General features: G+C 37.5%; 1 protein-coding gene across 1 annotated transcript in view; it reads right to left on the reverse strand.

Moving 5' to 3' along the window:
* Positions 1-13,867, reverse strand: part of HAPLN1 (hyaluronan and proteoglycan link protein 1) — an 82,778-nt gene that overhangs the window by 7,926 nt on the left and 60,985 nt on the right. Inside the window, exon 3 of the mRNA XM_011944225.1 lies at positions 5,987-6,358. Coding sequence (XP_011799615.1) covers positions 5,987-6,358 — 372 coding nt within the window. The remainder of the gene's footprint in view (positions 1-5,986; positions 6,359-13,867) is intronic.

Consider the following 13,867-nt stretch of genomic DNA (forward strand, 5'->3'; position numbering starts at 1 on the left):
TGTTAGCCAGGATGGTCTCGATCTCCTGACCTCGTGATCCGCCCATAAACAGGAAAAAATAACTTCTCTAAGCTTGTCGTATAAAAGGTAGGTACAGAATAGACATCCATTGATTGACTAATGCCAAATAATTAAGTTAAATATTTTGAGGACAAAAGTTCCTTAGCAAATGTGAACAGTGTGACTTGGCATTTGATTTTGCCTGGGAAGATGTATAGCTTTCCAAAACATTTCTTTTGGTCAAATAATTATGGTGGGAGGTGACTGGGCTGTCTCACAACACTCTGCCCAATTTCTTTAAAGGCTAAGGATTACCAAATAAGAAAGAAAAGTTGCATCACTTGCTGAACTTTGAAAAGGACTACTGTGTCAAAGTATTTCTCCCAAGGTTATTAAAAGATAACTAATTTAGAATCATTATTCAAGGGCTTGCCTTGAATTTTTGGATATAATTAGAAATAATTAGCATTTTAGCATGTGGAATGCAAACATTTGTCCCACTGACACAGTAATTTGGTGAGTTATAGCACATGTGCTATTTTACGAGACTGCAGATGCTATTCAAGATGAAGTACAAACTCACTAATAGCATAACCATACACAGGAAATATTTCTTTACTAAATTATCCTAGAAGACACTACAAGGAGAAATTTCAATGGCCTTAAATCAAGTCACATCCACTGAAGGCCTCCGTAGGACATGTTTGTCCCTGTAGGGCAATCCAGCTGGCACCATCCATGAAAGGCAGAGATCCAAGAAGGCTTCCTGATTTCATTCTGCCTTCTCAGGTTCTTGGCTGAAGGATCTATAAGCTGAATCAGAGCCAAAAGGAAGGAGTAAAAGCCTCTCTTGGTTGCCACTAACTCCTGTGGTGATGGCGAGGGAAGGCCTGGACATGGTTCTGTCTAAGGAGGGCTCTGTCCAGGCACTGAGCTGGGAACCTAGTGAGTGCTGGGAAAAAACTATTATGGTGCCCTGGTCCCTCATATCTTTTATCCTCTTTCCTCGGCAACCCTGGGAGTGCTGATGAAAAGGAAAATATTCAATTTATTCAGTAGACATTCCCTTTCTAGCTAGATCTTAAAGTGACAGAAAATCTCAAAGTGTCTGAACCTGAAAAGAGAAAGAAACCAGTGGGGTTGACTTCCATTTCCAAAATGGCTGAAGATGGTAATATTGGAGAATGCAGAATATTTTAATTTATATTAAAGACCTGGAAAATCTTTCAGGTTTAAATTCACTGTAGTGTGTTTTGGTAGACTCTCATAAACATTGGGAAATTTTTTTCTCTAGTAATTTGTCCTTGATTAACCACTGAGCATTACTTAAATATGATTGATTTAGTTACACATCCAGTGCTATATTTTTATTTGAGTTGTTTTCAAATTTAACATAATTTCATACAATCATGTTTTAGAGTCAAAGTGAAACTTATGTTAAAATTTTAGTGTTTTTCAATTGTAAGAATTGTCAACTAAGTGTTGTATCAGCTCAAAAGATTTACTTAACAAATTTGAATTACTGTTTGATATGCTGGAAATAACATATTCCAAGTAAATCAAGGTAAAGCTCTATGCTTTATTCAAAGTTTTAAAACTTTCCCTATATTCTACAAATTTCACATACACATTTCAACAGCAAGATGTCTCTTACCAGCAGCACCATTTTTGGAACTTCATGATTGTTAGTATTTTATTTGTTTACTTGTTATACTTCTGGCTAGTTAAGATTTTAACATCCAATTGCAGCAACCTTCTTGGCTCTGTAGAAAAAATGTGCAATTCTTACAGCTGAATTATGGAGTGAATGGTTGCTTTTATCCAGTGTTGCAAAAATAAGAAAAGTTAAACTTTTATGGATGGGAAAGAAGGTTGTATGATTATCCAAGGAATAACTGACTAATTTATCCTTCATACTTATATGTCAAAATATAATCAAAAGGGACATGTAAAAGTTAAAGTAAGTTTTAATAATTACATAAAGTAAATATTTCTAGTAATAAAAAGGCAGAGACCACATAGCATAAATAATATTACCTTCCTTAGTGCCTGTCATAGTGCTTATCTGTGCTATGCACGTATCTGAAATTGTGTTTCTATTTCTGATAGTTCTCAGACTATAATTTTGTATATTTAGCCCCATTTTCACCAATGGAAGATGAATACAATGGAAGTTTGGAAGCACAAGTGTCATGTTTTTCATATCATTATTTGTGTATTTATTGTTTGCTGCGCTCAATTGAATTGCTGATTCTGTAGTCCAAGCTTCTCCCTGAATTCCTAGGGACACTCTTTTGTTATATCTGTATAAAGCTTGTTGCTTGTTGGGTGCTATTTCTAGGTAGGTAATTGGCAGCAATCGGAGGGCTCTGCCCTATCCAAGATTCTGTATGAAAATACTGTGTTTCCATATTTAATTCCAACTCACATGGAGGTCAGTCTTTGTTAAGGATTTACAATTTTTTTTTTTTGGTCAGTGTGATTATATGGCCAGTTCTTAAACAACAACTGACAGCAAGGCACTGTGCTTGGTACTCTAGGACATAGGTATGGGTGTGGCCTCTTCCTATATTTGACAGGATATATATCTATATCTATATATATGATTTGAATCCAAGACAGAATAAATACATGTAGTTTGGACATATATATGGTTTGAATCCAAGGCAGAAAAAAAGCTTGTAATAAAAATAGGAGCTATATAATTTAGGCATCATGAAGAATAATTTTTTTTCTAATTGGCAAGATTCTTTAGTGTAAATAGCATTTAAGCTGGTATTAAAGGACCAACACAATTAAAGATAATGTGCAATTACAGTTGGAAAAGCAGCTCAATCAAGGCATTTAAAATGAGATGCTTCCCTGGTCCTTTGGTGCATGTTAGAAGACTGACAGGGAGCTTGAGTACCACTGCCTGACTGGTAGATAGTCACATGTAAGAATGTAATTGATCATGAAAAAGATTAAAAATGGGAATGAGAGCTAATAAACGATAACCAGAAGGTATGTCTTTTGCCATATGTGGTTCAGCACAGATTTCAAACTCTTATGCATATAATCTGCTGCATCTTGAGCGTCTATCGCAGAATACGTGGAGATTGTCCTTAGCTTATGTTAAGTTTTCTCAAATTTTATTTTCATGGCTTTTATTTTATTGTGGCTATCTTAATTTGTTGTAATTTTACTTTGAAATATCAATCCTCATCTTACTCTGAAGTATATTTAGATAAAATAATATCCCATCTGAGTTTTTCTTGAAAATTATTCTGTGGTAGTGGGAGTAAGAAAGCAAACTAAAATAAGATTGGCTATATCATGATACTTTTTGAAGCTGGATGATGATATATGGATTCATTATACTATTCCTTTTACTTTTCCAAATGTTTGAAATCAGCGACAATGAAAAGTTAAAAATTTTTATCCCACCTGTCACCAGTCTGAGACTTAATGCAGGCAAGCTGGAATGCTGTTGGTGGTATCTGTTGTTCACATATTTGCTTTGAGGAATTTCCCTCTCTTATGTATGGTGCCCTCTCTCTTGCTTTTTCATGCTCTTTAGCTTTTGAAAGGCTTACCTTCATGGTCCAAATCAAGTATCTCTTTTTTTTTTTTTTTGAGACAGAATCTTGCTCTGTCACCCAGGCTGGAGTGCAATGGCGCGATTTCAACTCACCGTAACCTCTGCCTCCTGGATTCAAGCGATTCTCCTGCCTCAGCCTCCAGAGTAGTTGGGATTACAGGCGTGCACCACCACGCCAGGCTAATTTTTGTATTTTTAGTACAGATGGGGTTTCACCATGTTGACCAAGCTGGTCACAAACTCCTGACTCCAAGAGATCCACCCACCTCAGCTTCCCAAAGTGCTAGGATTACAGGCGTGAGCCACTGCGCCCAGCCAAGTGTCTCTTTCTTAAGAATGGTTTCCATGACTCCCACATTGCACGCACACTTTTTGTATTTGAAAGTACATTGCACGCACACTTTTTGTATTTGAAAGTTTAAACACTTTGTTTCAAATATTCTTTTACTTGTAAACTATTTACTGAGCATGAATTTTATTCTTGGCTCTTGAATGTCCTCAAGTAGATCAAGTTTAACAGACAAATTCACAAATATTTACAAAACAAAATGTGATTAGAACTATAATGGAAGTCTACATAAGGTGCTATGAGAACATCATGGAGGAGGGAAATTTAACAGCTACCATGAGCACAGGACAGGTCCTAGCTTATCGCTCCAATAACTTTAGGTCTTTCAGAATTTTCTGAAGCCTGAAGCTGCAGAATGCTGGTGTTTTTTTTTAAAGCCTCTCCTCTACCAACAGAAAATTTCTCCTTCTTGCAAACCCTCAAATCACAGTGGAGGAGAGCATAAGCTTCATCCAATGCCTTTGGTATCAAATTCCAGCTCTAGCTCTTACTAGAGCTAGCCATGTTATCTTAGAAAAAGTATTTGTCTTAAGCGTCATCTATAAAGAAGGTTGACTGAACATGAACAAAATAAGTAAAACATATGATTATAGAAATTTGTGCCCACTTATTTTACTGACTTCTGCCTTATTTCATTAAATTATTTGAGAATATTACAGAGAGATAGTAAATATTGCGTGTGAATTACTTAAGTTTAGGAAATATTTTGCTATATAAAGATGGGGTTTTAGAAGAAAAAGTAACAACAGATAATAGAATTCAAACTCGTTTGAGGATAAGTGACCTGCCCCAGTTACAAAACTGATACCGGCAGAGTTGAGGTGAACCTAAGCCTCTTAATATTACTAGCTCAAGGCTCTCTCCAACCTTTAATGCCCCTCTGATAAATAGTTTTAATTAATATTTGATGACCGACTGTCTTCTCTAAGTCAATTCCTTCCATCCTGAATAATGCCAATGTTCATGGATATTAACATGAATCACTAAAAACTTAAAGCACAAGGTGGCATGTACTCAGGGCCAAGAACTATCTATGAGAGACAAGGCAAGGTCACAAAAATGTACTTTACAATGTTGTGCAATTTATTAGATGTATAAAGCAAATAAATCTCCATACATGTGATAGGATTGTATGGGATTCAAAAGGTCAAATAGTCAGTGATATGCTAGTGGACCAAACAGATATTTTTCCAAAGCCACAAATCTGTCCTCGGGGGTAAAAGGAGCTTCTAGCAAGCATACACTTAAGTTTTATGTAAACAAGGAAGGAAGGCATTCTACCAATGCTGCCAAAATCCACCCTTCAGTGTAAAATAATGCTGAAATTTATGAAAAATAAGATGTCTTGTGATCCATGAGAAACTAAGGAGAGGAGTGTCTCTAGAGGGTGGACATTGGGCAGAGGGGAGGCAAGGATAGCAAGGACACTTTTTATTGTACGGCTTTGTACACATGTTGGTTATTAAACCTGCTGGATGGCTTACATATTTAAGCAATAGAATTCTCCCACAAAATGCCTTGACCAAATGGCTAAGAGACTCCGAACCCTTACAAAATCACTTCTTTAGAAGAATATTTAAAGCTAGAGGTTACTTTTTTGTTGAATTAAGGTTTTGCAGTCATTTTACAGAATACGATTACATATATTTTAGTTAGCAGATGTCCTTTACAAAACATGCCATTATTTTGAAACTGAGATAATTTTAGAAACATAATACAAAGAAGTACACAATCTGAATTTCTCAATAACGATATAACGGAATTTAAATTTTGAGTACCATAAGGCAGTATCTGAAAACCGTTAATTCAGTTCCACTGCACGTTTCTCCTAGTTACAAACAGCTTCAATTTTGCACATAAGCATTGTGTATACATTTCAAACATGAAAACTGAAATCAAAGGCAGACTATAGAATACAAAAGAATAGAAAAAGATGCTGGGCAAGGACTTTTGGTTTTTCACTTTATTACTGTGGTAACCACTAGACATTACTCCTCATGAAAAAACGCAATTATTAATGATCGTTTCTACATTGAACGTGACTTATAGATACCTACCTTGTAAATCCAGTGCTACCACAGCAGTATCGTCTTCTAATCCTTCAATCACCTCACACTTATATCTCCCATAATCTTCCAGAGTGAGGTCTGTGATGACCAGAGAAGCATCATTATCACTGCCTCCCTTCAGAAACACCCTACCCTGGTAGCCTCCATAGGTTTTTTTGTGGTATCCCATGGAAACAAAAACATCCACTTCCTTGAGGTAATCCGAAGTTAGCTTGGTCCACTTAATTCGGATTTTATGGATTCCTGAGCCAAATGCTGTAGGGTCTCGATAAAATGTACATGGCAGTGTAACATTGCCACCTCTGTGTGAGAACACCTTGGCTTGCTCTGCTTCCACAAGTAGACGGGGGCCATTTTCTGCTATAATTAAAAAGGAAAAAAGAAAAGAAAATAGCTATTAATATACTTTCAGACATTTTCATAAAATGAAATATGTTACATATACAGGATATCTGACAAAGGATAGCTTTGGGTAGTTAGCTTCTCTACATAATCTCTTTTGAACCATATAGAAAGTGACCTCTAATAACTAGAGGGTATCTCTAAAGTAGTCTTGTATTTTAAACCAAAGGGAAAGAAGTTACATTATCGTCAGTAAGAAATATTGGATATAAGACTCCACAGTCATTTGAAGGTCAATGATTTCATAATAAATTCTATTTATTATTGTTTCAATTTTTTTCTTCTACATTTAAATATCAAAAACATAGAAACAAGACCAAGAGAAGTGAGAGAGTTGCATGACGGGTTCATCAATATAAACCCAAACATTTCAAGGTAAGGTAAACCCAGCTGGGCTTTCTAATACAATAAGTTTGTATTGTACTTACAGGCAAAATATGAAGCAACATGATTCACTTTCATTGTATTGCTCTGGCCAAAGAACTTGGAATATCCTCACATTTATGACTTCTTGTCAAATATACACCTGTGTTAGGCTATTTTGAAACCTTTCAGGAAATATGTATTTCGTTTTCACAGAAAGATTAGACAAAGGTAATTTCAGTAAATGCTTTTGACAAATTCCAGAAGATTTTGAAATGTATTCCTCAAAATTTGAATGTTAAAAGCATATCCAAAGTTATACTTCTTTTCCAATTAACCAAATAATTATTTCCTTCTTTACCCCCTTAAACATCCTTCTATTCTCTCTCTTTGCTTTCTGCTATGTCTTATTTTGCAGTTATCTTATTACTTCCACCTTTCCTTTCCTTGTCCTTTTGTTTTCCTCCAAGGACTTTATTGCCTTCCAAAGAGCACCACAATATCCTGAGTCTGCCAAGTCAGCAGGTCTGCCGTTTTCTACATACCAGCTGTTATTTTCAGATCTTGGCTTTCTCTGGGGTTTCCCCCTGGCTAGCACATTGTGCTTTTGACCTTGACAGTGTCTCCTGAGGATGTGCAAGATTTGGAAATGAGAAAGTGATACAAGCGTTCCTGGATATGGATATCTTTGTGTCCATACACAGCTTTCAAAGCTACCAAAGCTGCCCTTCACACAACTCTGCAGACCTCCTGCCTTGGGCAGATAGGTGTTGAATAATCCTTCGCCATGAATCATTTAAGATGTCCAGGTCACTGGGAAGAGTAGCCATGTTAAGACACACAGTTATTGAATGGCAAATATAGGATTTGAATTTTAAAATAGAAAGTGTCCAAAAAATAGACATAGCATCTCTATTTTTATCATACAGCAATCAGAATTAATATTTTTAATGAGCATATCATTTCATTTATAAATGAGTGCCAAGCCTCAAAAAGCTGAAAAGTTTAGCAAAGCCATCAATGCCCCTCACTTCGAATAGATAACGAAATGTGAGGATGATGGCTTCATTTAGTATTTAGTTAAGAGGAATCACTAATCCAGCTCATTAAGCATTTCCTTTATATTCCATTCTTGAGCTCATTATTTAGGACCATAGAATCTCAAGATATAAAAGATAAATCTGTGTAATTCTACCCTACATACAATTTTTCCCAGGCAATATCCACAATGCCTGCATGCAAGTTCTACTGAAACATCTCTAGTGTCTTCTTTCTAGGAGGAGGAAAAAGTGCTGACGACTAAGTTTTCTCAGTAATGCCTGAGGTCATAGGGAACATTTCCTCACCAGTATCTTGTGGGGGGCAAGGGTTGGGGGTGGGAACACCCCCGGAGCTGGGCCTTCCCATGCTGGAACATAGTTTAGATAAGACACATAGCTACAAGAGGTCTCAGTTTCATTATCCTTTCAAGTTGTTTAGTTAAAAGTCAAAAATAATGCCCAAATGCACTGGCATAGAGAATGTTATACAAGTTGCAAACAAGGGCTCTAATGTGACATCGACCTTGGTCTAACTTCACTTCCTCAATTTACTAGCTCTGTAGCCTTGGGCAAGTTGTGCAACCCCTAAGCCCTAATTTCCTTATATGTGAATTACAGATACTATTACCTACAATATACAATTAACCTAATACATATAAACACTTAGGACAATGACTGACCAATACGAAGTGTACACTAACTACTAAACTGCTCCTACTGCATAGATTTTACACAGTATTTTCCAACTAAGATACTGCCCAATATAGAGCATAGTTTTGTCATATATTAGTCTTTCATAATTTCACTTATTTATAAAGTTTTGAATCATGTGGAGTAAAAAGTAAATACATAAAATGCTACCTGTGAGACTTGGAAATAGGAGACTTGGAAAATTGGGAGGTTTAGTGTAATCATAAACGGTTCCAGAATGAACACAAGGTCTAAATGTTTTATAAATTAAAGGGTTAAGGCAAAGATCAAAACTCTTGTATAAGGGACTCAGACTTCTAATTTTTTTCTGTGGTTAACTGTAAACCATCTTGCAGTATTTTAGAAGTGTAGGCTTCTGATTTTGTTTGTGTTTTACTTCTACTCCAGCACTGTGACTAGAGGATGACTTGTGTGGTATAATGTTGAAAATTAAGCAGACACCAAACATCCACTGACCCTCACCCAAAATAGTTTTTTAACAAGTCTATCAAAATGTATAAAATTCTACCATTCTCATTTGTTTTGGGGTGTGTGTGTGTGTGTGTGTGTGTGTGTGTGTGTGTGTGTGTGTTGAGGTAATAGATGCCAGAAGTCTTTGACTGAAATTCAAAGAACCCTAGCAAAGGTATGTAATATATTTACTGACTAAGGCCATTAGGGTTCCTTAGGCTAAACCTCCAAAAATGGCCTTAAGAATAATGTTTTTGTTTGCTTTTAGAAGATCTACACTGCAAACTATATAGCACTGAGCATTGCTGGAGAAGTGGTCTGTTGCAGGCTCTCCCATGCCTTAGCTGTTGGACTCTGATAAGTCTACCTCATGAGAATCTTGAGCTTGAAGTTTTTATCAGGTACTACGTCACAGGTTGTCATCACAGAGACCAGCCAGGAAATACACTGAATCAGACAGGGAAAGGAAAGGGATGAAGACAGAGGAAAGGGAACCACAGGTGCTGATTGCAAACTTTGCACACTCTTGCCTAGAGAAAGTCTTGAATCTGATAATTGGATTTAAACCCCTGGATCAGTTTGAAATTAATGTTTAAATCAAAACTGTTTGATTGGGGCTGGGTGCAGTGGCTCACATCTGTAATCCCAGCACTTTGGGAGGCTGAGGCAGGCAGGTCACTTGAGGTCAGGAGTTCGAGATCAGCCTGGTCAACATGGTGAAACCCCGTCTCAACTAAAAGTACAAAAATTAGACGGGCATGGTGGTGCATGCCTGTAGTCCCAGCTACTCAGTAGGCTGAAGCAGGAGAATTGCCTGAACCTGGGAGGTGGAGGTTGCAGCGAGCTGAGATTGCGTCACTGTACCTCAGCCTGGGCAACACAGCAAGACTACGTCTCAAAAAAAAGAACTGTTTGATTAGCAGGCTGTTGCACAGCAATTGAAATGCAAAAGATAAAAATAAACCTTGATCATTAGAATAAGTATTGCTTTTTCTTTTTTTTAAATAAAACTATGTAGCATACAACTGTCCATTTCCCCTTTTCCTTTCAGTATGAAAAGGTGCACATAAACATTTGCATAGTGTTGAAGAGCTTAATTTTGTCCATAAATGAGGCTGAATGTTGAAATTGGGGAAACTGCAGATGTCCAGTGGGGGACAGAAATTTTTTAAAGTGCAATTTACAAGTAAATAAATTCCCCATTTCCATTAGTGACAATGACTTGAAAGATCTGATGCCCTTCAAAGCTCAGAGTTGTCTCCAGGGGAAACAACAGGGCCTGGTGAGAACACTAATGGGGACTCACTGAACCGCTGGAGCCTCGTTATTATCTTACAAATTCTGCTGTGAAATCCAGAGGACGTCATTTCGTTTCACCAAATAATAAAAGAAATGGCCTGAGCAAACAACTGATCTTTATACTTGCTATGAAATTTAGATGAAGACTTTTAAACAATAGGACAAACACAACTGGAGAAGAAAAACAATTTAAAACTATGACCTTGAACCACTGTCTATTTTTCTCAGTCCTAATAAAAGCATAAAAATTTGTTTGGCAGTTCATACCCACAGAAATCTAGGTAACAGGAAAAAGGAAAGGGTGCTTTGAATCAAAGTTTATGTGTGTTTTTGGCTTTTTTTTTCTTTTGAGACAGAGTTTCACTCTTGTTGCCCAAGCTGGAGTGCAATGGCGCTATCTTGGATCACTGCAACCTCTGCCTCCCGGATTCAAGCCATTCTCCTGCCTCAGCCTCCCAAGTAGCTGGGATTACAGGTGTGTACCACCATGCCCTGCTAATTTTTTGTACTTTTTAGTAGAGATGGGGTTTCACCATGTTAGCCAGGCTGGTCTAGAACTCCTGACCTCAGGTGATTCACCTGCCTCGGACTCCCAAAGTGTTGGGATTACAGGTGTGAGCCACAAAGTTTATGTTTTTAATCCATACAAAGTCACACCTTAAACTTAGGTCATATGTAGTTATATACTTTATGAATCATCATGGGAAACAATGATGGTACATGAAATTGGGAGCCATCGTGGAGAAGGACAGGGATGATCAGCTGTCAGGGGCTTCCTCACTCCTCTCCAGAAAGCCTTTCCCACTAGAAAGCCGCCTTTTTCATCCCTCCCTTCTCATGGTCCTTACACCACTCATTTTGAAAGTGAAGCCCTTGGGAACCTCCCTGATACAAATCAAAATTTCAATGTTAAAAAATAAGTTTGTCTTTTTAAAATGAATTGAGGATGGTGCAAGATAGCCAGTCTTGATGTTGGTTACTTTCTCCACCGGTGTATGGATGAAGTAGCCTCGAGACTTTTGGATTTCCTAGATTAATAATAATAATAATAATAATAATAATAATAAACCCAACTGGGGAATGTGTTTAAGATGGCTAAATAAGAACATTAAAAATAATCTCTCCGGCCGGGCGTAATGGCTCACGCCTGTAATCTCAGCACTTTGGGAGGCCGAGGAGGGCGGATCACGAGGTCAGGAGATCGAGACCATCCTGGCGAACACGGTGAAACCCCGTTTCTACTAAAAATACAAAAAATTAGCCGGGCGAGGTGGCGGCGCCTGTAGTCCCAGCTACTCGAGAGGCTGAGGCAGGAGAATGGTATGAACCCAGGAGGCGGAGCTTGCAGTGAGCTGAGATCGCTCCACTGCACTCCAGCCTGGGCGGCAGAGTCAGACTTTGTCTCAAAAAAAAAAAGAAAAAAAAAATATCTTCAAGAAAAAACTCTACCACCATCATTTAATTTTGTCTATTGTGGTAAAATATATATTTTAAAAATTGCTATTTTAACCATGTTTACATGTATAATTCAGTACCATTAATTACTTTCACCTTGTTGTGCAGCACTATGCCTTTCCAAAACTTTTCATCATCCCAAACAGAAAGTTAATTTCTTTTTGACTTTCCAAACTGATAGACATAGACTCAGTTGTCAGCTCCATAATGAGTTATTTGAAAAAAAAATGCACAAGGGTTTAAAAATACTTTATTTTGTGACATTTGTTAACACTTTGGTGAATTTGGATGTGTAATACTAACACTTTGGAAGCTGTTATTTTCCTTAGTGTAGCCAAAGGCTGCAGGAGAATGAGCAGCCAGGATGGATTTGTGTCCATCACTGTGCTTACCATAGTCTATTGCAAACAGTCACTCTGCCTTGTTTACGTTGTTTCTCCAGCATCAACATAGTGCCTAATGTATTAAGTGTCTGTGACTGAAATATACTAGTGCTGCATACAGTTTGGGCCTAGCTATGTCAGTAAACATGGATATCTGAGCTTGCTTTACATCATACTATCTCTCTAAAATGAAAACACTTTATAAAAATAGTTATGCACATATAAAAATAGTTATGCACACCATATTTAAGTAGAATATGCAATTTAAACATTTGTCTCTCATTGTACTTCACACGTTACATTTTTGTAGGACACATAATTTGGAAAATAAAGAGTGCCTTACTTATTAACCTTTAACTTTATAATTATTTTGTTTCTTTCAGACTGGAAGAAATCTAATTTTTCCTGAAACTGCTCACCTGGAGTCAGAAGAACCTATCTTTTGGTCATGATTCTAATGTGTCTAATCAGATCGCATCAGAAACCTTTCCAGGTGCCCACCCCCATCCATGCTGACCCCCTCCCTTCGCATCCAGCCTTTACTGTTCTTTCAAAGAGTTCATTACTTTTATCAGAGACCAAGTTTTATCTTGCTTCCTAGCTATTCTTGAATGCAGAGGATCTTGAGCCTCTAGAAGGGAAGACAATAAGAAGGGTGGTAGAAAAATGATCTCATTCTTGCCTTGTGCCCTCACCTACTTGATTTGAATTTGAAACCTGGAGCTGGGTGCAGTGGCTCACACCTGTAATCCCAGCACTTCGGGAGGCCGAGGCAGGTGGATCACCTGAGGTCAGGTGTTCGAGACTAGCCTGGCCAATATGGTGAAACCCTGTCTCTACTAAAAATACAAAAATTAGCCAGGCGTGATGGTGTGCGCCTGTAATCCCAGACACTTGGGAGGCTGAGGCAGTTGAATCGCTTGAATCTGGGAGGCGGAGTTCGCAGTGAGCCGAGATTGCACCACTGCACTCCAGTCTTGGGTGACAGAGAGAGACTTTGTCTTAAAAAAAAAAAAAAAATCTGGAATTTCTCTCTGGCACATCTTTGCTTTCACCTGGAAGTTTAAACTTTGACCCGAAGATACAGAGGAATATGCGTGCTTCTTACCATTTGTGAGAATTCAAAAGTTTGTGTAGTTTGGCATAAAGTATATCTGAAAGGATTCACATGAAGCTAACAGCCTTGGTAGATTATGAGAAGCTGTGGGGAAATGTGGGTAGAGGAAGGCTTGGGACATTTTCACATGTACACTTCCATAGTAAAAAAATTTTGAACCATGTCATGTACCACCCATGTGCAAACTAAATAAAAATCTTATAAAAATAAGTGTAGAAGTTGAGGGAATTTAATTAACAAATAGACAAACAAAAACCCTTTATCTAGAGTCTCTGGAAATACACACAAGAAGCTGGTAGCCATAATTATATTATATTATTATAATTGAAGGATTATATTTTCTCAGTATACCTATTGCTGTGTTTACTAAAAATGTGATCTTTAAACATGTATTTAAAACATGAAATACATGTTTCATCGCATTTCCTTATTTTTTTTAAAGATACTATTGCCAAAGATAGTAACTGTTGTCTAGTTTTGAACCATATAGGAAAAAAACCTAATGCTGAATATAGGATAAGTGGAGATCGCTCTTTGTTATAAAGTGATTGGTGCTGTTTTTCATCATCTGTGACCCTGCCTTTTGGTCTCACAGGCTATGAGATCGTACTCCTCCCATCCAGCCCATTTCCCAACCCTGCCAGGGGCT

Source organism: Colobus angolensis, unplaced genomic scaffold (assembly GCF_000951035.1).
Source record: "Colobus angolensis palliatus isolate OR3802 unplaced genomic scaffold, Cang.pa_1.0 Scaffold23, whole genome shotgun sequence".
Lineage (NCBI taxonomy): Eukaryota > Metazoa > Chordata > Mammalia > Primates > Cercopithecidae > Colobus > Colobus angolensis.